Below are 23101 nucleotides of genomic sequence, written 5' to 3'. Positions count from 1 at the left end.
TCTTCCCCAACAAAATGAAGTATAGTTGACACTATGAAATTTAGATAACATTAACAAACTTTACTGTAAAGCATGGAGATGGTGCAGTATTTTACACCATCAATACTGTAATTATGCATTATGTAACAACTTACATTTTAGCAATGGAATTGTTTTTAAAAAAAGTGGACACAGAGGTCTTTGCCAGACAGGATATTGAACGCTTAATAAATATATCTTCGTGATTACTTCTGGTGTGCAATTATTTGAAAAAGGAATTCTTGCCTAGCACTCCCACGCATGCCTTTGGCACATAAGAGTGGAACAGATGATTACTTATGTACTTTCTCTCCACTAGCACTTGAAGGGAACAGGGAAAATAGATTCAAGAGAGCACCGAGGACAAGAGGAATGTAGTATGGCGAGCTGTGTGCCTTAATTGAAGAGGGCAACTTAAATAGCTAACTTTTCTACACAAGTGCCCATTTGATTAGCAAACCTACAGAATTGCATAGCAAATTGCAATGCAACACTGCTTATTTTATGCCTTGTAAGTGGTCAATATGATCTTCCCAAGTAGGGCTGAACACTGCAATGTCATCCAAGTATACCATGCAGAAGTCCTCCTTCCCATTCAGAACATGATTTACCATTGTTTGGAATGTAGCAGGTGCATTCTTTAGTCCAAAAGGCATAACCTTAAACTGGTAGAGGCCTCCTGGGGTTGAAGAATTAGTTTTCCCCTTGGCATGGTCAGTCAGAGCTATTTGCCAATAGCCTGAGGTTACGTCAAATGTACTGAGGAACTTGGCCGAACCAAGTTTATCCACCAGCTCATCTGTCCTAGGTAAAGGATGGGCATCAGTCGTGGTGACTGCATTAAGAGCTCTATGGTCCACACAGAACGTCAACACTTTGGATCCTGCCTTTTGTACTAGTACTACTGGACTAGCCCATGGACTTGTAGATGGCTCTATTACCCCAAGATCAAGCATCTTCTTGACCACTTCTTTTATGTGGGTTCTTACATGGTCTGACATTCTGTAATCCATGCTTTTAACAGGGAGACAGTCACCAGTGAGCATATAATGCTGGCCCCAAGGGGTCAAGCCTGGTATCAGTGAAAACAGAAGGGCAAACTGATTTAACATTTTTTGCACTCCTCCTGTTGTTCCAGAGTCATATCAGAAGAGAGATTAACTTCCTTCTAAAGGTTGTCCATTGAGGTGGTCAGGTAGAGGCTCACTCGCCTCCTCCTCCTAAGCAGAGGCTAAGATCAAAGCTCCTAGTTCTGGTCTAAAGACATATGCTTTTAGGCGGTTGGTGTGAAAGACCCGGGGGCCTCCTTGGGGTTGCCAAAGTCCACCAAATAATTGACCTCTCCAAGTTTGCCCACACCCTTGAAGGGTCCAATCAATTTGTCCTGCAAGGCCCTCTGCCTTGTAGATACCATAACTAGAACTAGCTGGTCTTGAGTAAACTCAACCATGTTGGCCTTCTGGTCATGCCAATGCTTCACCAGAGCCTGACCTGCTTTCAAGTTATCTGAAGCTTCTGTCATGTGTGAGATTCTCCTTCGGAGACCTAACAAATATTGACTCTCACTGGCTTGAGGGAAGGAGCACTCGCCAACCCTTCCTTGATTAGGGCCAATAGACCGCTAACCGGATGACCATAGAGAAGCTCAAAGGGGCTGAAGCCAACCCCTTCCTGAGGGAATTCTCTACAAGCAAGGAGAAGGCATGGCAGTAGAAGGTCCCACTTTCTTCTAAGGGGTTCTTCTAAAGCACCTATCATGTTCTTCGTAGTTCTATTAAACCTCTCCGCCAACCCATTGGTCTGGGGATGATAGATGTTGAGAACTTGTAGGTCACTCCAGTTTTTCCAAATGGTCTGCATGTAGTGGGACACAAAATTGGTCCCCCTGTCTGAGATAACCTCCTTAGGAAAACCAACCCTGGTAAAAATATCAAGGAGCGGCTTAGCAGAGGTATGGTTTCAGTATACCTGGTAGCATGGTCTAACACAACCAATATAAATCGGTTGCCTGAAGATGTGGGAGGGTCTAAGGGACCAACAACGTCAATCCCTACCCTCTCAAAAGGGACTCCCACCACTGGGAGTGGCACCAAGGGTGCCATGTTCTTGGATCCACTCATGCCAGAAGTCTGATAAGTGTGACAGCTTCTTCAGAATTTATCTACATCAGACCCCATCTTGGACCAATAGAAAGAGAAATCCTTTCCTTGGTCTTCTTAAAACTTAAGTGACCATCTAGAGGAATCGCATGGGCCAACTATAGATAGAAACTGAGGTCTCACCACCTGAGCCACTACAAGTCTTCTGTAATCCCCTGGGGTAGTCTGAATAGGCGCACTGTAAAGGAGGACATCCTCCCAGTACAGCCTGTGCTTACCTGGTTCTTTCCCTTCCAGCTGGGAAGCTGGCTATTGGTGAAGTGCTTCAAGAGTAGGACACTCTCTTTGACCTCTGCTGAAGTCTGCCCTACGGGGGCCACCTTCTACAAGCAAAGTCTGCAGCTCAGGATGGTCTTTAGGATCCAGATCTCCAACAGGGGAAGGGCTTCTTCCAGCTCTGAGTCATCAGTAGCTTATTCACCATCTTCTGGTTGGACCTCACACTCAGCCTCAGCTGGTGGAGGTGTCACAGGTGTGAACTTGGACTGTCTTCTCGGTGATGTCCTGGTTTTGTGCACAGGGGTGACACTTTTCTTTCTTCCCGAGACTTTGGGTTTCTCCTTTGTCTTCCTGGAATCAGAAGGCTGTTCTTCATGTGGACTGGGAGTTATAGGTATCTCTAACTTCGCATTGAGAGTTATTCAAAGTTTGCTCTCTGGCCAGTCTAGTCTGCTCCTGCTTCCTTTTGCTGGGAGCTGGGAGGCCTGGGGGTGCTTGATACAACTCAAAGAGCTTTTAAGTCATTCCCCAACAGGACTCTCCCAGGCACCTCTGTACACCGACAGTCTTACAGTCCTCTTGTTGCACTGGCTGAGAGCTTGTAGTATTGGAAACATCTGGACAGGGCGTCCAGCAAGTTTAGTGGGGCCTTTGGGTGCCTTAGCAACATACTCGGGTTTTAAAAAGTGTTCACCCACCACTGTAATGCTGGCCCAGTGGATCTAATGTCAGGGGTTTCCTGACCATTCACAATTACACTGTCCTTGTAATATTTGTTTGCGTTAGCTAGAATAAAGTTATACACATCTACATTCTGCTGTTCCCACAGACCCAGGGACACAAAAGAAACCCTGGCTGAGACTCCAATGGGGTCTTCACCCAAAAATTGAAAGTTTCCACTTGCCATATGAACTTCTCCTTCAGGGATGAAGGCGAAGGAGGCAGTGTGGACCCCTGAAGGTTTACCCTTACACCTGGGATCTCCTTTCACATAGTCAGTTGACCCATAAGCATACCATTTACCAAATGTTTTCACAAATGGGGGCTTCTGCCGACCTCCCTCTGGTTCACTCTGTAATCCTTTACTCAACCATCTAAGATGTTCAAACATTCATACACCCAGGTAGCGCAAGGGGTACCATCAGTCTTTTTGAGGGTCCTAAACCTCTTAAGGTACAGGAAAGGAGTTTTCCCAAATCTAGTTATCAAAGCTAGCATCATACTCCAATCTTTCAAGTTCCCCCACCTCCATTAGAGCATTAGTTGCAATCTGGGGAATCCTAGATAGAAGCCAAGGAATCAACCGATTCCCTGTGAAATCCTGAATCCCATAATTCTATTCAAAAGCACCCAACCAATCCAAAGTATCATGTTTCACATCATACATACTCACTGCTTCTTTGGGCAGGCAAGGCCTCTTGGGACTGGAAGACCCAGAGGATTCTGGGATAGAAGCATTTTCAAGAGACAATTTCTTCATTTCAAGAGCATGTTGCATTTCTAATTCCCTGAATCTGATGTCTTGATTTTTGGTTTCAGCTTGGATTTGTAGCTTTTTGAATTCCAACTCAAGTCTCATTTCCTCAAGCGACACACATTCTGGACTCGGTGATGGACCTTGTGGGGTCCCAGTGGATACAGGTTGAGGCGAAAGGGCCTGCTGAGGTAAAGAGGGGCTCCGATGTTGTGACTCCTCTCCCTCCTCTGACTCTTCTAAGACATTAGAGTTACTCTGAATTATCATCCTCATTATCAATTTCCACATTGCCTGGGTTAGCAGGTGTGACAGGCCTACTACCCAGACTTTGATGATTCTACAATCATGCAATCAATTTATTTTTCTTTCCTTTAACAGGGAGATGCCTGACCTAAGATTTCTTTCAGTTGATCTACTGTTAAAATGATCAGGGCTTCCTCACTGAAACTATCCATATTTGGCATGTTACAATTGCTGTTCTAGTGGAGCTTACCCTTGTGAAGGTTTTAGTTTAACAAAAGCAAAGCACATTCTTAGTGTAACAACTCTACAATAGATCCTCACCGCCTGTCACCAGTGTTAGGCAAGATTTTGAGCAGTACCCTTCGGGTGTACTACAACAACCTTGATCTCCTGACAACAGGAACCCAACCTTTGGTACAAGTCTGTACTACACAGGTTGGTAGTTACAGAGATTCACAATGACCAGTATCCAAATAAACACTTACTCAAGGTTTCTTGATTAAACAATTATTAATTTATTTAACAGTCAGTTTGAATAAGTCTTCCTCAGAAGGGGCAATATAGCAGTAACACACAAATACACTCCAAAATACACACTCTTAGTTTCTCTAAATCAGCAAATACCCAATGGGGATGGCACACATACACTTCCTACACCCTCAGGTGACTTAAATAGCTAGGAAACTGTGGACATTAATATATCATTGGTACATTTAGAGCATTACTTAGATGAGTGTCAAAGAAAAGGGGTACTACAATAAACAAGAGATCACACAAATATTCTGAAGCAGGCAAGTACTTTTGAACCCCCAAATGCAAAGTAAGTGAACCCTTTCCTGGGAGGATAGGTGCAACACAATGTGAGAGGAGAGAAGAGCCATTCAGGGAGCCAGGCTAGGCCAATGTCAATTGGGCAAAAGTCTAGGTGAGCTGAAGCACTTCTTGCAGGTAAGTTTTAGCACAGCAGCAGGGCTTCACCGGTCAAACCAATGGTCCAGGAGTTGCAGCAGAAGTTCTTCTTCGGATTCCTTCGTCCAGTGATCGACTCTGCCTACCAAGCCAAAAAGCCTCGCCTTTTATGCAGGTTTCTCCCATTCATTCCAGCCTTGCTGTCAATCACACAGCATGGTGGGCTGTCCTTGCCAGACAGCCAGCCGGCCACTCACCTTTGGGTGCATTCCTGTAACCAAGGGGATTAAGCACAGGGAGTTTCAGGCACCTCCCTCACTTCCTGCCCCTGCCAGATATCCTGGAGCCACTTGTGAATCCCGCCAGAGACAAAAAACGAACAAAGGGACCAAACCTGGTTTGGCGCGCAGAGTAAATCTCCAAAAGGACCTTTCCAGCAAGAAATAGCGAAAAAAAGAAGACCGGGGCCATTTTGACAAAATGGGCACCCATGGGTGCTGTACTGCAGCTGCAAACACAGCCTGTGGCAAAAACACACAACAGCAGTTAAATGTAAACCACTGCCACCAGCCATTAATTGTAGAAAGGGTAACAAAAATGTTACACGAGAAACTAGACAACTAGACTAAGTAACCCCTCCAGCACCCTATTGCAAGATGGTGTGTGCTGGGTCTAGAAAGTTACAAATGTAAGTAAAGTCAATTTCACTTTACTGATCTTAGAAACAGTAGTTCATTCAAGAGAAGGTATTGAAACCTTGGGGAAGTCTGACTTTCCTGTGCCACTGCACTGAAGGTGCTGTGTGCCACAATGTAAACAGATGATGCCTATGGAGTTTGTCAGACTCCAAAACCAAAAGAAACAGTTCAAATCACAGAGAGAGGGGGAAAAGGTCTCATTCTTTCCAAGTTAAACATTCAAAGTCCTAAAGTCCAGCAAAAGTGCTGGGGGTCTCCAAGGTAGAGCGGAATTAGCACATTTCTGAGAATTCTCCGTAACGCCTCGAGACAACCTGCACGGATGTTGCGCTTTAATGAGAACCACACCTTGAACCAATAATGTTACAGTGACAGAATTTGGCGGAATAAGCTTTGAAATCCAAGTTCCAGAAAAATGGAATGCTCTCCCATCCATCTTAAGATCCTCACCTTCATTGGTGGTGTTTACGAGGACTATTAAAACCCTCCTCTTCAACTCAGCAGACTAATCGCTCTATTCTCCTTTCTAGGACTCCCATATGACCCCCTTGTCTCTGTTTTACGTGTGCTCTGAGGCCCATGGGCGTGTAGTGTTTAACAAGAATTAAAATAAAGAAGACATGCTGAAGGATTCCCTTTTTCAGGCCCGTTCTCAGGGCACCAGATTACGAGACAACTTTCACAGTGCAGGCATCTGCCTCTGACACTGGGTTAGGTGCTGTCCTTTCAGTTAGATGATAAAGGAAGGTAACATCCTATATGCTTTATTAATCGCCAGTTTAAGGACAGAGAGCTCAGGTGGACGACTGTGGAAAACAAATGTTTTTCCATTGTGTGCGCCTTTCGGAAGCTGAGAAACTACCTCTTGGGACTCACTTCACCGAACAGACTGACCATAGGCCCTTAAAGAGGCTAATGAAAATGAAAGGAGAGAATTCCAAGTTGGTCAGGTGGTCCATAAGGCTTTCACTTCACCGTTGAGCAAAGGCATAGCAATGCCGATGGTCTGTCCAGAATGTATAACCAACAGGAACAGGAAACCCCTCCATGGGTCGGTAAAATTCCCCTGTCCCTAGTCCGGGCATGGGGGTTTGAGGGGAGGGTTGGTATCAAATGTTAGGAAAGTTTTGTCTTTAGGCACATTTCCCTCGATATTGTATTATAATTGTTCCTTTAGAATGCGCTCAATACCGGGGACCAGTTTCTAAACGCGAGCCCGGGATTCGAACCTGTGTTGCTACGCATTGACTTGCTTCCAAGACAAACGTCTTGCCCCAAGGCCAAACTTAGCTTTTGAACCTGTCCTGACTTTTTACAGTGAAGTGAAACCTTCCGCTTACTTTTTGCATTATTTATAGTGTGCACATTTGCGTTTACCACGTGTGGCCACTCAACATGGCCAGTGCCTTAACATGGGCGTGCCATGAGAGGTTTTACTTTTTCGTTGGTTATATTGTTGTTTGGCCTTCTTCCTACCTTCTCAGGTCAAGAAATCCTTTATATGGTCATTCATTCACCCGGGAAAGCTGCTGCTTTCACGGGCTACTGCTGGCCTGGTGTGTGTGGACCCAGAATGTGGGTGACACTGTCTGGTACCACTCCACATTTGGGGCGCAAGAGAAGCTAGGTGTGGGGCATGAGTGAAACCCATATAGTGGTCCCAGATTGCACCACTGCTGGCTGTTTGAATGGTGCAGATCCTTACCATTGGCGGGCTTGGACTTGCTTCCAGCCAGTATTTTGGATAATTAGAGGACTCCTGCAGCCATGTCTTCAGATCAGTGTTGGAGCCAAGTATCCTGTGGAGAAGAGGAGCCGACTGAAGATCCATGGACAACTCTCGAAGAGGCCTGGCATCCATTCCTGCGTTTAGCCTGTTGAAGCCCGACTGGACTACCTGATCTGCGAAGGTCTTCTCTAGTGCTTCAACCCTCGGACTGGTGGAAATAACCTGTCTGGACGCACTCTAGATGATCCAACTACCCTGAGCATTCAGAATTGTCACAGGACCACCCTGTGTATTGACCAGCTCTCCAGTGTTCCATGTTCATCACCAAAACTTCTGCTGTCGCCAGTTTGTGGGACAAGACTCCTTCCTGCCAAACTTCAGTGTCCCAGCATCAAGGGATCCTGCTCCGGAAGGTCTTCAACCACGAACGGAAAGACGCCAGTCGCCCATGTGGGTTAGCCATCGCTGGCGTCACCTTCCACCATCTGGTGAAGTGTCCTGAAGAGGTCTGCATCGGTGCCTTTGCCATTTCTTCTTCGCAAATGCGTGCACACTGCTCCTGGAAATGACTGGAAGAGTCCTTGCACCCACAGCCCCTGGACACCTCTCAGTGGAACCAACAGCGGGAAAAGCTACCTCCAGCGACCCCCAGTCGACCCAGCTAGTCATCTCAAAAATGAAAGTCAGAGGAGCAAGTAATTACAACACATTCGCCTCACCCCGTTTCTACCTTAGACTGAACTTTGGCAATTCCATTCTGTCGCTTTTTGATTGTCGGATATAAAAGCTTGTATCTTAAAGATAGGAATATAATTTTACTGACCTGTAACGTTGTTGAATATCTTCTGGAACATTTCACAACCACAATAACTCTTCCTACAACAGTCCCCTCACATAAGAAGCTTTGTGACTTTTGGTCACAAGGCCCCATACATCATAGGGATTGGACTAAAGTTAGGGAAAAATTCTTGTGAACTGGTTTCCTTCCACTGCCTCACTATTTACCTTCTTTTAGTGGTCTAATTTATTGTATGCATTCCTACAAACAAAGGTGACTGCATATATGGTTGATAATTGAGTAGTGTGTGATATTACTACCCGCTTATTTCATGTCTTAGTGTGTGTTTTTGGGCCTATAATAGATTATTTTGTACTCCCAGGAACAGGGCGACTTGCAACGGCACCAAGTGGGATTTCACGAAGTTGATCGAGAATCCCAGATCCGTGAGCAGTTGGACAGTCTTCGCTGTGTGCACGACGGCGAGTTCCCTTGTCTTTACTCGGTGAGCCAATCGTCCAGTTAGGGGTAGACGTGGATCTCCTGCAGGTGCAGCCGCGCCGCCACTGGTGCTAGGCACTTGGTGAATACCCTGGGCGCCGACTTCAGACCGAAGGGAAGGAGCCTTGAACTGATAGTGTCGCCCTTGGACTACGAATCTCAGGAACTTTAGATGTCCTTTTAGGATGGGGATGTGGAAGTAGGCATCCTCCAAGTCCAGCGACGATAGGAAGTCTCCTTCCTTCAGTTGTCCCAGCACATGCTGGAGGGTGACCATCCGGAACATCTGGGACTTGATGTATTTGCTTAGACGAAGGTCCAGGATGGGACGCCAGCCGCCGGTCTCCTTTCTTACGAGGAAGTATCGAGAGTACACCCCAGAGCCCCAGAGCCTCTTTGGGACGAGCTCGATGGCTCCTTTCTTCAGCATCGCCCTTACTTACAGCAGCAGTTGAGGGATGTGGTTTTCCTTCCTGGCCACGGGTGGAATGCAGGGGCACTTCTTTAGAAACTCTAGGGTGTGTCCACGGGCCAGGGCATCCAGCACCCATCGGTCGGTGGAGATGGACTCCCACACGCTGACGAACTTCGCCAGCCAGCCTCCCACTGGGGTGCTGAGGTTGGGGCCCGATGCTACGGCCGGTTCAATCCTGCTTGGCCGCGGCCTTGCCACCTTGGCGACGACGACTAGGTCCTCCAGACTTGCTGCGTCCTCTGTAGGCCTCCTGCAACGAGGAGCGGGCTGCTTGGCGGTACATCGAGGAGCCGTCGCCAAATCCTTTGGAGGCATATTGCTTGCCTCCGAAGTTCCGAAAGGGCGGCCGTCGTCGTTGTAGAACACGCAAAGCCTGAGCCGTCTCCGTGTCGGCCTTTATGGCCTGCAGTGACTCGTCCACTGTCTTGCCAAACAGATTGTTCCCGTCAAACGGCATGTCCAGGACTCCGGTCTGCACATCTTGGTGGAAATCGGTTGCCTTGAGCCAACCACGTCGGCGAAGGCAAACGCTGTTGCCCATCTGGCGAAAACCGGCGTCGGCAATGTCCGTGGCCACCATTATGGCGTGGTCCGACGCCACCTCGCCTTCCTGAAGGATCTCCAGGGCTTCCGCCCTCTTGTCGTCCGGGAGGAAGTCCAGCAGGGGAGCCATCTTAAATCACAGCTCCCGGTCGTAGCGGGCCACAATCGCAAGGGCGTTGGCCGCTTTAATTGTTGTTGCCGCCGCCGAACTGACCCCACCGTCCTATGGCATCCAGTTTCTTCCCCTCGCCGTCCAGTGGGGAGGTCGAAGTTAAGGCTGCTGCCTTCTTCTTGGCCGCCGCGGTGACTACCGAATCCGGGGTCAGCTGCACCCTAAAGGCACATGGGGGCGGAATCCGGGTCCCGGTACTTCTTCTCGTATCGGTCTCTCTTGAAAGCCGTGGACAGGTTCTTAAGGACCAAGAGCCCTTCGTCCCAGATGTCGTCAAGTAAAGGAATCGAGAGGACTGTCTTCCTCTTGGCCTCACACCGTTGATCTAGGAAACCTTCCTTCTGTTCCTCGGGGTAGAGCTGGAAAAGCTCGGATGCCCTGGCGACCATGGCGTGGAAAGAGCCATTTTCGTAGGGCGGGGAGGCCCGAGGAGGTGATGGGAGGTCGATCCCATCGTTGCCACAGTCATCATCCGTCCCCATGTCATACCTCAAATCAGGGGAAGGAGAAGAAGGCTGCGAAGGCCGAGAAGGCTGGAAGGGCGGGGTGGATGAACTCTTCTCCGCTTGCTTGGAGGGCTTCCCGACGGTCCAGGCTCCGCTAGATCGTCAGTTGGGGGTAAGGGAAACCTTGTCCTTATCTCCGTACACAAGGCCTGGATTCCCATCAAGATTGCTCCTGAATTGTCTTGTGGCCCAGGTACCGATTGCGACGGGTGCGACGGTTGGGGAGTTGAATCCTCCGCCTCCACGGGTTCCTCGTCGGCACCACAGTCGCTTTCTTCGTCCGCCTCGTCGGGATCCCTCCCGTGGGTCCGGACCTCCTTGAACTTCTTGTTCAGGATCTTCGCGACTCCAACCAGCTCCTCTTCAGAGGCTGTACCTGTGTCCATGATGGCCACCGGGGCCCCCCCTTTTTCCACCTGTGGTTTCATGGGGGTCTTATTGATGGGCTGAAAAGAGGATTCCCTCCATGGTGGCAGGGAAACTCTAGGCCCTGAGGTCGCCTCCACTGGTGTAGCCCCCACAGGCTTCGCCAGGGCAGCCGTGACTTCCTCGATAGAGGCCTCAGCCGGGTGAATCAGGGCCTTCACAACCTTGGGTGCGTCTGAGGCCTTCACCTTGGGGGGAGAGTCACCACCTCGCTACCCCTTGGCTTTCTCCGACGGGATCGACCGGGGCTTCTCCCGAAGCTTACCCGAGTTCTCAGATTTTCTCTTCCCAGAGCCAGAGTGTTGGCTCATGGTTGATGGCGTCGGTGAAAGTGCGCCCTGCCTAGCAGCCGAGGAGCCCGACCGTTCGGCGCTCCCGGTGCCCGCGGACTCGCTGTGCTTTGCCTTTTGTTGGACCCCCGTCGCCACAGCGTTCTCAAAGGACTTAGAAGACCGCTCAGACTTCTTTTTCTTCTCACCTGCTGCTGGGCTCTTCCCTTTAAGCCAGTTGGTGAGGCCGATCCCTCATAGTCCGTTCGGACATGTTCTTGCAAAACGCACAGTCCTTCTCCACGCGCGTTTTGTCTTCGTGAAGACAGTAGAGGCATCTGGAATGCTCATCCTCCTTGAAGACATTCTGCAATCCGCATCCAGGGCAACTCCTGAACAGCTTGCATCCGGGTGCCGTGTTTCCTTTGTGCTGGGCCATGTCCACGCGGGGTAGGCCTCAAAGATCTTCCGGAATCCTCCAAGAAGCGAAACTCGACACAAACTTAACCCTTGAGGGGCGTAAAAAATTCCGAAACGGGTCCCCGTTGATCGGAAGTAGAAATGGTGGAGCTTGAGGCTCGATTGGCTGAAAAAAATGAGAATAAACTCTTTGAAAAATCGCAAAATGCAGTAAAAGCTCGAGAGCTATAGCATAAGGACTCCCAACACATGAACGTGCAGTAAAAATCTGAAGATGGCTGCGAGAGGAGGGGCTTAGGTAGAGGGCCGTCATTGGCTTGGGGCAGTGTGACCCAGAGACCAGTGATTGGTTACTAGTAGAAAGACAGTACTGAAACAGCCTGACGACGGGGAACATTCATGAGCATGTGAATCCATGCCAGACCCCATGCTGGAGAAAATGAACAAGTTACTCTTACTTGGTAACGTTCTTTCGATGGGATGGTTCGACGACGTATTCCATATCTATGACATGTAATCACCACAGCTGTGCTGCTTCGGAAAATCTTCGGAGTCTGCGTCCTGTGTAGATGACGTCGATATGCCGCCCTCGAGGACCTCCTCCGACGGCCGACATCACTGGATGTTATAAGTAGGACGCACGACGCCCGTAGCCTCAGTTGTAGTTTTTCCCAGAACGTGTGGCACGAGTCTTCTGCCAGTCTGACACACAAAGCCTTACGGAAACGTAAGCTGCAATCGCATAAGAAATTCTGTAGCGGGGAAGGCAGGGAGGGAGCGATATGGAATATGTCATCAGACCATCCCATCGAAAGAACGTTACCAGGTAAGAGAGTAACTTGTTCTTCGAAGGGATTGGGTCCTCGGACGTATTCCATATCTATGACAGAATCCCAAAGCAGTACCAATGCAAGGAGGTGGGAAAGGAATTTAGAAAACTGAAATTTAGAATACCCAATCAAATTGCGGAGTAAAGGACCACCTTGCCAAATGCCAGATCCTGCCCACGGATGGAATCGAGGGAGTAGTGACGTACAAAAGTATGTACCGAAGCGCAGATGGCTGCATCACAGATGTTACAAATAGGAACACCCCTCTTTAGGGCGGTAGAGGCAGCCATACACCTGGTAGAATGGGCCCGCAAGCCGACCGGTGGGTCCTAAAATAAAATGCTGGAAGAACAACCTTCTGGCCTAAATGAAATTCCGACACCACCTTCGGAAGAAAGGAAGGACAAACTCTAAGGACAACCCTGTCCTTATGAAACACAGTGAAGGGTGGCTTAACTGAAAGTGCCTGTAACTCACTCACTCTGCGAGCGGAAGTGACCGCAACCAAAAATACAGTTTTAAGAGTTAACAGTCTCAAAGGGCATGAATGCAAAGGCCCAAACGGAGCACCCATCAGAAACTTGAGAACAAGGTTCAAATCCCAACCGGGCACCTGGAAAGGTGACGGAGGGAACCCATTAGTGAGCCCTTTCAGAAACTGAGAAATTAAAGGAATTTTAAAATAGGAACACTCTTTAGACGAGCGCTTAAATATGGACAGCGCCACCAGGTAACCTTTAACGGTACCCACTTGCAAGCCCCTGTGGGCCAAAGAAAGCAAAAAAGACAGAACCATGGGAATGTCACATGCAAAAGGATCCACATTCTTAACCCTGCACCAGTCGCAGAACTTACGGCAACAGTACAGGGACTTTGTTGCGGGCCGTCTGGCCGAGAGCAACACCTCCATCACGTCTTCAAGGAGGTCCCAATCCTTATACCTCAACCTTTCAGAAACCAAGTGTGAAGGTTGAGGGATTTGACCTCTGGATGGAGAACCTGACCTCCCTCCCGTGAGAGCAGATCGTCTCGGTAGGGAAGACGATGTGGAGGGCAGATGAACAAGTCGAGAAGGTCTGGGTACCACGTCCTCCGGGCCGACGCCGGAGCAATGAGGATCATCCGGGAACCGAACCTCTGCAGTACTTGCGGGATGACGGGGACTGGAGAAAACGCATACAGCAGTGGGAATGACCACTCCACCAAGAAGGCGTCTCCTAAGGCTCCTTTTGGAGGAAATGCCCACAAGCAGAACCGCTCAACTTCCGGTTGACACTGGAGGCGAAGAGATCCACTTAAGGGGTCCCCCAAAGGGCGAAGATCTCCAGGAGAATGTCCTGAGCCAACTCCCACTCGTGCGAGATCGCACTCTGCCTGCTCAGAGCGTCCGCCGTCTCGTTTTCGTCTCTGGCCAGATGAACTGCCGAGATCGAAACTTCCTGCTGGATTGCCCAGAACCAGAGCTGCATCGCCTCCCTGCATAGAGGAAGTGACCCTGCCCCCCCCTTTTTGTTGATGTAGTGCATGGCCACCGTATTGTCCGTCAGGATCAGGACATTCTTCCCTCGCACAGTCGGCAGAAAAGCCTTCAGGGCTAGCCTTACGGCCCTCAGCTCCAACAGATTGATATTGAGTCTGGACTCCGACGGAGACCAACAACCGCTGACTGTCAACTCGTTGGCATGAGCTCCCCATCTCGTGAGGGATGCTTCCGTCACGAGCGTCACCCCCGGCCAGGGTAGCCAAAATGGAGCCCCCTTCATCAGATTGTCTTCGACGGCCCACCACAGAAGGTCCTGGGGGCGACCGAGGACGGCAGCTGAACAGGGTCCGACAACCTGCAGGAGGACTGAGACCACTGGACCTTGAGTGCCCATTGCAAAGATCTCATCCGCAACCTGGCCTCTGGCACCAGAAGAATGCAGGATGCCATGAGGCCGAGCAATCTCAAGAACTCGAACGCTGGGAGACTCTGGGCAAGCTGAAACTTGTGCACCATCTGCTGAATGTGACGAGCCCTCACCTGGGGAGGAAAACACTGCCCCAGGGACGTGTCGAGCACAGCTCCGATGTACTGGAGCCTCTGAGTTGGTGTCAAATGGGACTCCTTTAAGTTGAGGGAGAAGCCCAGCTTGTGGAGGGAGTGGCAGGTGACTGACAGATGATCCAGGAGTTGCTCGGGAGAGCGTGCCCTGATCAACCAATCGTCCAGGTAGGGGCAGACGTGAATCCCCCCTTTCCTGAGGTGCGCTGCCACCACTACCATGAGCTTGGTGAAGACCCTTGGGGCGGAAGTGTCTATACGAACGGCAGGACCCGAAACTGAAAGTGCGAGTCGCCAACCGCGAACCTCAGGTACTTCTTGCACTTTGGATGTATCGGCACATGAAAATAAGCGTCCTTGAGGTCGAGAGACACCAACCAGTCCTGAGGTTGAAGGGCCTAGAGGACTTGAGAGAGAGTAACCATCTTGAACTTGTCCTTCCTGAGGAGTTTGTTCAAACCGCGCAAGTCCATGATGGGTCTCAAACCCCCATCTTTCTTGGAAATCAAAAATAAGGGGAATACCATCCCTTGTTCCTCTCCGCTACAGGCACCAGTTCTATGGAGCCTTTCTCCAGCAGGGATTGAATTTCCTGCGTAAGGAGCGGATCCGGACACTTCAAAGAGAGATTCCCCGGTGGATTGTCTTGAGGCCTCTGCCGGAAAGGAAGACAGTAGCCGTGGGTTATGATCTCCAGAACCCACACATCTGAAGTAATGGCGCTCCACTCTGCAAGATGCTGCACCAGCCTTCCCCCAACCGGCGAACCATGGGACATGGCCTCATGACTGAGCTGAAGCGGCTGTGGCGTTACCTGAGGGCAAAGAGGCAACAGCCCGAGCGGCCTTGGCACCTCGAGTACCTTGTTTTCAACCTCTAGCAGTCCTACGGTGGCCCCTTTGACTGGCAGCTCCTCTCGCTTTACCAAAGGATGAGTAATAACCAAAGGAACCTCCCCTCCATTGCTGTCCCCTAGGATGAAAAGGCTGAGGTTGGCGAACTGCAGCGCCCAACGACTTCGCTGCAGCTTTGGAGGTCTGCAACCTCTCAAGGCTCTCGTCAGCTTTGCTGCCAAAAAGATGTTCCCCGTCAAAGGGTATGTTGCGGAGCCGGGCCTGCACATCACGAGCAAACCAAGATTTCCGCAACCACCCAAAACCTGCGTATCATGGTGCTCGCTGCCATGGACCGGCTGACGCAATCTGCCATTTCCAAACCCGACTGAACGGCCTCACACATGGCATCCTTGCCATCCTGAACCATGTCAAAGAAACCATCCCATTCGTCCCCTTTGGGAATATGTTAGGCCGCTAAGGAAAAACCGTTCCACAAAGTGTGCGTGGAACGTGACAAGGCACACAGAGTTGGCCGCCTGAAGCGCCATACACCCTGAAGAAAACACTTTCTTCGCCCAGCCGTCAAAACGCTTGTCGTCCCTATCAGGAGGGATGGTAGGATATGACGCCTGCTTTGCTGGGGCCATAGCGCCTGCACCACCAAACTCTCCGGAGTGGAGTGCCTGGTCAAGTAGCAGGGGTCGCTACTGGCTGGGCGGTATTTTCGCGGCAAAGACTTGCCCACTGCCGGGAGACTCTCCGGAGCAGTCCAAGCCGCTGCCACCCTCCTCTGTAGAGCCATATGGAACGGCAGTACCAGGTCAGTTGGTGGACCTTCGTCGAGGATATCCATAAGGTCATCCTGAAGAAAATCCCCTGGGGAGCAGACCATCCCAAGTACTCTGACCCTAGACATAACGCGCCGGTACGAGGAGTCGGCATGAGTGCCAGGCTCAGGCCTACAAAACTCCACCTCCGGAGAGGTGTCCAGCCCACTGGCATCGTGCAGGGACTGCCGCAGGTCTTCAATCTGGCTATGGCCCGAGAATCTCGTTTGGCACCGTATCAGGAACCATGCCATCATCAGAGCCCTCATCCACCTCTGAAAAACTCAAGATGGCGGTAAGAAGACACAGAATGTGGAACAAAGCCATGCTTGACCTTGGCCAGAGCCTTTCTAGGGGGTTACACCGAGCCCCGGGGTACGCCCGTCGACACAGCCTCGAAAGGCGTCGAGTGAATCGCCGTCGACGCCCAACGCGGCGCGACAGCATCGATGGCGTCGACACAGGCCTCGAGGCGGAGCCCCGAGCTTGTCCCTCGACAGCCTGGGTGCCGATGGCGTCGACTTCTTCGGAGGCAGGGCCTCGAAAGAGTGTCGACGACCTCGGCGTCGACGTCTTCCTCGAAGACACCACAGGTGCACACGGTCTTGAGCGAGTCTAGGACCGGGGCCTGGACCGGGCATGACGAGAACGATTCCCCTTGTCCGAGCAGGACCTCTCCCGCGAATCGTGCCGACCACCCGAGCCCGAAGGCGTGCGAGCGGTGACCCTCGACAGATCACGACCGACCCCACTTGGAGGCGCGGACGGACCAGTGCCCTGCGATTCGAGAATCGCTAACATTTGCTTCCCGAGGGAAGCCCATTCCTCTGGTGTCGCATGCTTGGTGGGATAAGCGACCCGCCAACGGGCGGAGTCCGCGGAAGAGGACGGGGAAGGCCACCGATGACGGCGCTTCCGGGAGTTCCTTGAAGAGGCAGAGGAGTGGCGGGACCGACTCCGGAACCGAGACCCACTGGACTTCCGACGACGACGATGCGGAGAGTCGCCCCTCGAATCGTCCATCGAAAACCCAGCAGACCTTGACTTCCGTGGCTTGGAAACTTTACCTACCGACAACTTCTTCTTGCGCTCCCACAAGGCTTTGGACGTGAGCGACTGGCAGTCGACACAGTCATCCGTGTCATGGGCCTCCCCGAGGTACCAGAGGCAGGTGTCGTGCGAGTCCGTCACCAACATCTTGGACCCACAGTCCCCGCACTTATTAAAGCCCGGACGCGGGGTGGAAGACGAGTTAGACATCTTCACGAAGCATATACTTCACAAAACAAACAGGTTGGAAGAACCGAGAAAGAACAGAAACTCCAAAGAGTCGAGGTGCCCCGAGATCTAAGCGAAAACGTTCGCGGAAAAAACGGAACTGAGGCTATGGGCGTCGTGCGTCCTACTTATAACATCCAGTGACGTCGGCCGTCGGAGGAGGTCCTCGAGGGCGGCGTATCGACGTAATCGACGCAGGAGCTGAAGATTTTCCGAAGCAGCACAGCTGTGGTGATTACATGTCATAGATATGGAATACGTCGGAGGACCCAATCCCCTCGAAAAATAGTTTACATCTTTTGTCTCAACCAAACATATTTTGATCCACAAAGGTCGTTAATTCACAATTTGTATAATATGACTGGCATGTGTTAAACCAAAATGCTTCTATCTGTTTTGCAACTACTGCAAGGCATTATGGTTAACCCCCTTCTACGAAGAAAAGCTAAGTGATGGAGACTTGGACTCCGTACATCAAGTAACGTTTAGAAATGTACAGCTCTACAAATTTCCCCTGTCAAACTCTGTGAAAGTAGCCTTGAAATATTAGCATCCAGCTGCTCCATCATTTCCCCCTTTTCTCTTTGCCTCACTTTCGACTCTACTACTTGCTTCCTAGCATCGGTCCCTTTCCATTTATTCATCGTCTTGATCAGTCTAGTCTATGACATACATTACTCACCGTAATCCTATTTCTGATGCTTGTGGTCATATTAGTTATTTTTGTCATCATCTTCACCTATTTCTTTCGAGCCCATTGCTTCCATCCTGGCTGCTACTTAAAGGTAGTGGTGTAGCAATGACCAAAAAAACAGATCTAAAGCCAACAGTCTCCTGACTTTTGATGTGGTACTTTTATATTTAATAAATAGGTCCTGGTTTTCTGCACTGCTGGCTTATTCAAAGCACTACTCTTCATATAACTTGAACGGTTAGTTGTAATTAAACACTACTTTGTGTTAGTGCTAATTTGCAATCTGGTGCTCAGTTAGACCCATTTCTATGGCAGATTAGTGCAAGGTAAAACACATTAGTACAAGGTTGATCCTACATTGCAGGGGCTGATATTGAAACAAATTAAACCAGGTCCCTGCAATAGGATTCTATTCAATTGTAGAATTGTTTTGCCAGCATTGCGACAGTCAGAACAGAATTTAAAAAAACTATTGGTGAACAAAAAACAGAGCGGGCAACCTAATAGCTCAAATACATAAATCCCATAACAGGAAGATATTTAGCCCCACAAACGGAAGAACATATTTTCTGTGTTACCTTTTTATATTTTTGAATACCATCTTTCTCTTGCTGTATTCGCAACCGCTCCAGCTCATCTGGTTTATAACTTTCTGGAATAACGTAGTCCCGTGGACGGTCCTGGCTACACATTTCACAGCCCGGTCTGGTTGGTTTATTGATATATGTACAAATTGGACATGCCCAGCCTACCTGTTAGGAGACAGGAGAGAATTTGCATGAGCTATTGTCTCAGCTCTTTTTGATTTATTCTACAGCTGGAATTATTGAGCACTTCTTTGTACAATTTGTCTTTAACATACTAGATTGTTTCCAGCCTAACAACTGAAACAGACTTGAATCGAATGTCATAACAAGTGTGATATGATCATGACTTATTGATTTCATTAAAGGCAAATTGCATACTGTAATGTAAAGTCCTCTTAGATGGAGCCCTTCTACCATTGTTGGTGGTTTCGCTCTGGGCGGCTGTGTAAGAAAAGAGAGCAGTGTTATTAGTGGGGTAGCAGGAGTGGCAAATGCAAAAATGTGTGCTGGTAGATCAAGGAAGGAACAAGTTACTTACCTGTAACTGTTTTTCTCCAGCATGGGTCTGGCATGGATTCACATGCTCATGAATATTCCCCGTCGTGAGGCTGGGAATCCTCGGTAAACAAAAAATAAGTATCAGTTTCGTTTCTGATCCGTCTTTCTTAGTAGTAACCAATCGCTGATCTCATACTGCCCCCAGCCAATCACTGCCCTCTCCCTAAGCCCCTCCCCTGGCAGCCATCCTCAGATTTGGTAGCACGTAAAGTGGCATATGACCAAGTGAAGAGCCGCAGAGAGGAAGGAGGGAGGGTTCGCATGTGAATCCATGCCAGACCCATGCTGGAGAAGAACAAGATACTTTCTTACCTGGTAACGTTCTTTCGATGGGATGGTCCGACGACGTATTCCATATCTATGACAGGTAATGTCCACAGCTGTGCTGCTTTGGAAAATCTTTGGCGTCTGCGTCCTGCGTCGATGACGTCGATGCGCCGTCTCCGAGGACCTCCTCCGACGGCCGACGTCACCCGATGTGATAAGTAGGACGCACGACGCCCATAGCCTCAGTTATAGTTTTTTCCCCAGAACGTGTGCCACCAGTTTTCTGCCAGTCAGACACAAAAGGCCTTGCGGAACGCAAGCTCCAATCGCAAAAGAAATTCTGCAGCGTGGAAGGCAGGGAGGGAGCGATATGGAATACGTCGTCAGACCATCCCATCGAAAGAACGTTACCAGGTAAGAAAGTAACTTGTTCTTCGAGGGGATTGGGTCCTCCGACGTATTGCATATCTATGACAGACTCCCAAAGCAGTACCAAGCAAGGAGGTGGGAAAGAATTTAGAATACAAATTTAGCATGCCCAATCAAATTGCGGAATAGAGAACTGCCTTGCCAAATGCCAGATCTTGCCCTCTGATGGAATCAAGGGAATAGTGACGTACAAAAGTATGTACTGAAGCCCAGGTGGCTGCATCACAGATGTGACGAATAGGAACTCTCCTCTGCAGGACAGTAGACGCAGCCACTCCTCTGGTAGAATGGGCCCGCAAGCCAGCCGGAGGGTCCTTACCCGCCAAGCGGTAACACTCGGAGATAGCTAAAATAATCCAACGAGACAAAGTCTGTTTCGTCACAGCTTGTCCCAAACGCTTTCCAGCGTAACCAATGAAAAGTTGATCGTCCACTCTGACCCGGGACATGCGCGAAATATAAAAGCTCAACGCTCTCCTAGGATCAAGCCTATGGAGCCTCTCCTCTTCCTTACCAGGATGTGGAGGCGGATAGTACGCTGGAAGAACAACCTTCTGGCTCAAATGAAAATCCGAAACCACCTTCGGAAGAAAAGAAGGACAAACTCTAAGGACAACCCTGTCCTTGTGAAACACAGTGAAGGGTGGCTTAACTGAAAGTGCCTGTAACTCACTCACTCTGCGAGCGGAAGTAACCGCAACCAAAAACACAGTTTTCAGAGTCAACAGCCTCAAAGGGCAAGAATGTAAAGGCTCAAACGGAGCACCCATAAGAAACTTAAGAACAAGGTTCAAATCCCAACCTGGCACCAAAAAAGGTGACAGAGGGAACAAATTAGTAAGCCCTTTCAAAAACTGTGAAATTAAAGGAATCTTAAAATAGGAACACTCTTCAGACGAGCGCTTAAATATGGACAGCGCCGCCAGGTAACCTTTAATGGTCCCCACTTGCAAGCCCCTGTGGGCCAAAGAAAGCAAAAAAGACAAAACCATGGGAATGTCGCATTCAAAAGGATCCACATTCTGAACTCTGCACCAGTCGCAGAACTTTCTCCAACGGCAACGGTACAGAGACTTTGTTGCCGGCCGCCTGGCCGAGAGCAACACCTCCATCACGTCTTCAGGGAGGTCCCAATCCTTATACCTCAACCTTTCAGAAGCCAAGCGTGAAGATTGAGGGATATGACCTCTGGATGGAGAACCTGACCCCCCTCCCGTGAGAGCAGATCATCTCGGTAGGGAAGACGACGTGGAGGGCAGATGGACAAGTCTAGAAGGTCCGGGTACCACGTCCTCCGGGTCCACGCCGGAGCAATGAGGATCATCCGGGAACCGAACCTCCGTAACCTCCGCAGCACTTGCGGGATGACGGGGACTGGCGGAAACGTGTACAGCAGTGGGAATGACCACTCCACCACGAACGCGTCTCCTAAGGCTCCTTTTGGAGGAAATTCCTGCGAGCAAAACCTTTCGCACTTCCGGTTGACACTGGAGGCGAAGCGATCCACTTGAGGGGTCCCCCAAAGGGCGAAGATCTCCAGGAGAATCTCCTGAGCCAGCTCCCACTCGTGAGAGATCGTGCTCTGCCTGCTCGGAGCGTCCGCCGTCTCGTTGTCGTCTCCGGCCAGATGAACCGCCGAGATCGAAACTTCCTGCTGGATGGCCCAGAACTCGAGCTGCATCGCCTCCCTGCACAGCGGAAGTGACCCTGCCCCCCCCCTTTTTGTTGAGGTAGTGCATGGCCACCGTGTTGTCCGTTAGAATCAGGACACTCTTTCCATGCACAGTCGGCAGAAAAGCCTTCAGGGCTAGCCTGACGGCCCTCAGCTCCAACAGATTGATATGGAGTCTGGACTCCGACGGAGACCAACGACCGCTGACTGTCAACTCGTTGGCATGAGCTCCCCATCCCGTGAGGGATACGTCCGTCACGATCGTCACCTCCGGGCAGGGCAGCCAAAATGGGGCCCCCTTCATCAGATTGCCATCGACGGCCCACCACAGAAGGTCCCGGGCTACCGAGGGCGGCACCTGAACAGGGTCCGACAGCCTGCCGGAGGACTGAGACCACTGGAGCTTGAGTGCCCACTGCAAAGATCTCATCCGTAGACGAGCCTCTGGCACCAGAAGAATGCAGGATGCCATGAGGCCGAGCAGTCTCAAGAACTCGGACGCTGGGAGATTCTGGGCAAACTGAAACTTGTGCACCATCTGCTGACTGTGAAGAGCCCTCACCTGAGGAGGAAAACACTGCCCCAGGGACGTGTCGAGCACTGCTCCGATGTACTGGAGCCGCTGCGTTGGTGTCAAATGGGACTTCTTTAAATTGAGGGAGAAGCCCAGCCTGTGAAGGGAGTGGCAGGTGACGGACAGATGATCCAGGACTTGCTCGGGAGAGCTCCCCCTGATCAACCAATCGTCCAGGTAGGGGTAGACGTGAATCCCCCTTTCCTGAGATGCGCGGCCACCACCACCATGAGCTTCGTGAAAACCCTCGGGCGGAGGTCAATCCGAACGGTAGGACCCGAAACTGAAAGTGAGTGTCGCCAACCGCGAACCTCAGGTACGTCTTGTGCTTGGGATGGATCGGCACATGGAAGTAAGCATCCTTGAGGTCGAGAGACACCAACCAGTCCTGAAGTTGAAGGGCCTGGAGGGCTTGAGAAAGAGTCACCATCTTGAACTTGTCCTTCCTGAGGAGTTTGTTCAAACCGCGCAAGTCCATGATGGGTCTCAATCCCCCGTCTTTCTTTGAAATAAAAAAATAAGGGGAATACCATCCCTTGTTCCTCTCTGCTACAGGCACCAGTTCTCTGGCGCCTTTCTCCAGCAGGGCTTGAATTTCCTGCGCAAGGAGCGGATCCGGACTCTTCAAAGAGAGGTTCCCTGGTGGATTGTCGTGAGGCCTCTGCCGAAAAGGAAGACACTAGCCATGGGTTATGATCTCCAGAACCCACACATCCGAAGTAATGGCTTGCCACTCTACAAGATGCTGCACCAGCCTTCCCCCAACCGGCGAACCATGGGACCTGACCTCATGACTGAGTGGTAGAGGCTGCGGCATTGCCTGAGGGCAAAGAGGCAACTGCCCGAGCGGCCTTGGCACCTCGAGTACCTTTATTTCCACCTCTGGCACTCTTACGATGGCCTCTTTTGACTGCTAGCTCCTCTCGCTTTACTGAAGGATGTGTAATAGCGAAGGGAACCTCC

General features: G+C 50.3%; 1 protein-coding gene across 2 annotated transcripts in view; it reads right to left on the bottom strand.

The window, feature by feature from the left end:
• The window catches only part of SHARPIN (SHANK associated RH domain interactor), a 1065128-nt gene that overhangs the window by 378272 nt on the left and 663755 nt on the right, over positions 1-23101 (bottom strand). Inside the window, exons 8-9 of one of the 2 annotated variants that reach the window (XM_069621811.1) lie at positions 19017-19079; positions 18630-18803 (exon numbers count right to left, since the gene is read on the bottom strand). In XM_069621811.1, coding sequence (XP_069477912.1) covers positions 18630-18803; positions 19017-19079 — 237 coding nt within the window. The remainder of the gene's footprint in view (positions 1-18629; positions 18804-19016; positions 19080-23101) is intronic. The other variant, XM_069621812.1, reaches the window with a different exon arrangement.

Source organism: Ambystoma mexicanum, chromosome 5q, assembly GCF_040938575.1.
Source record: "Ambystoma mexicanum isolate Mex_15411 chromosome 5q, UKY_AmexF1_1, whole genome shotgun sequence".
Taxonomy (NCBI): domain Eukaryota; kingdom Metazoa; phylum Chordata; class Amphibia; order Caudata; family Ambystomatidae; genus Ambystoma; species Ambystoma mexicanum.
Note: the sequence above shows the minus strand (reverse complement) of the source record. Positions and strands in the feature narration are given on the sequence as shown.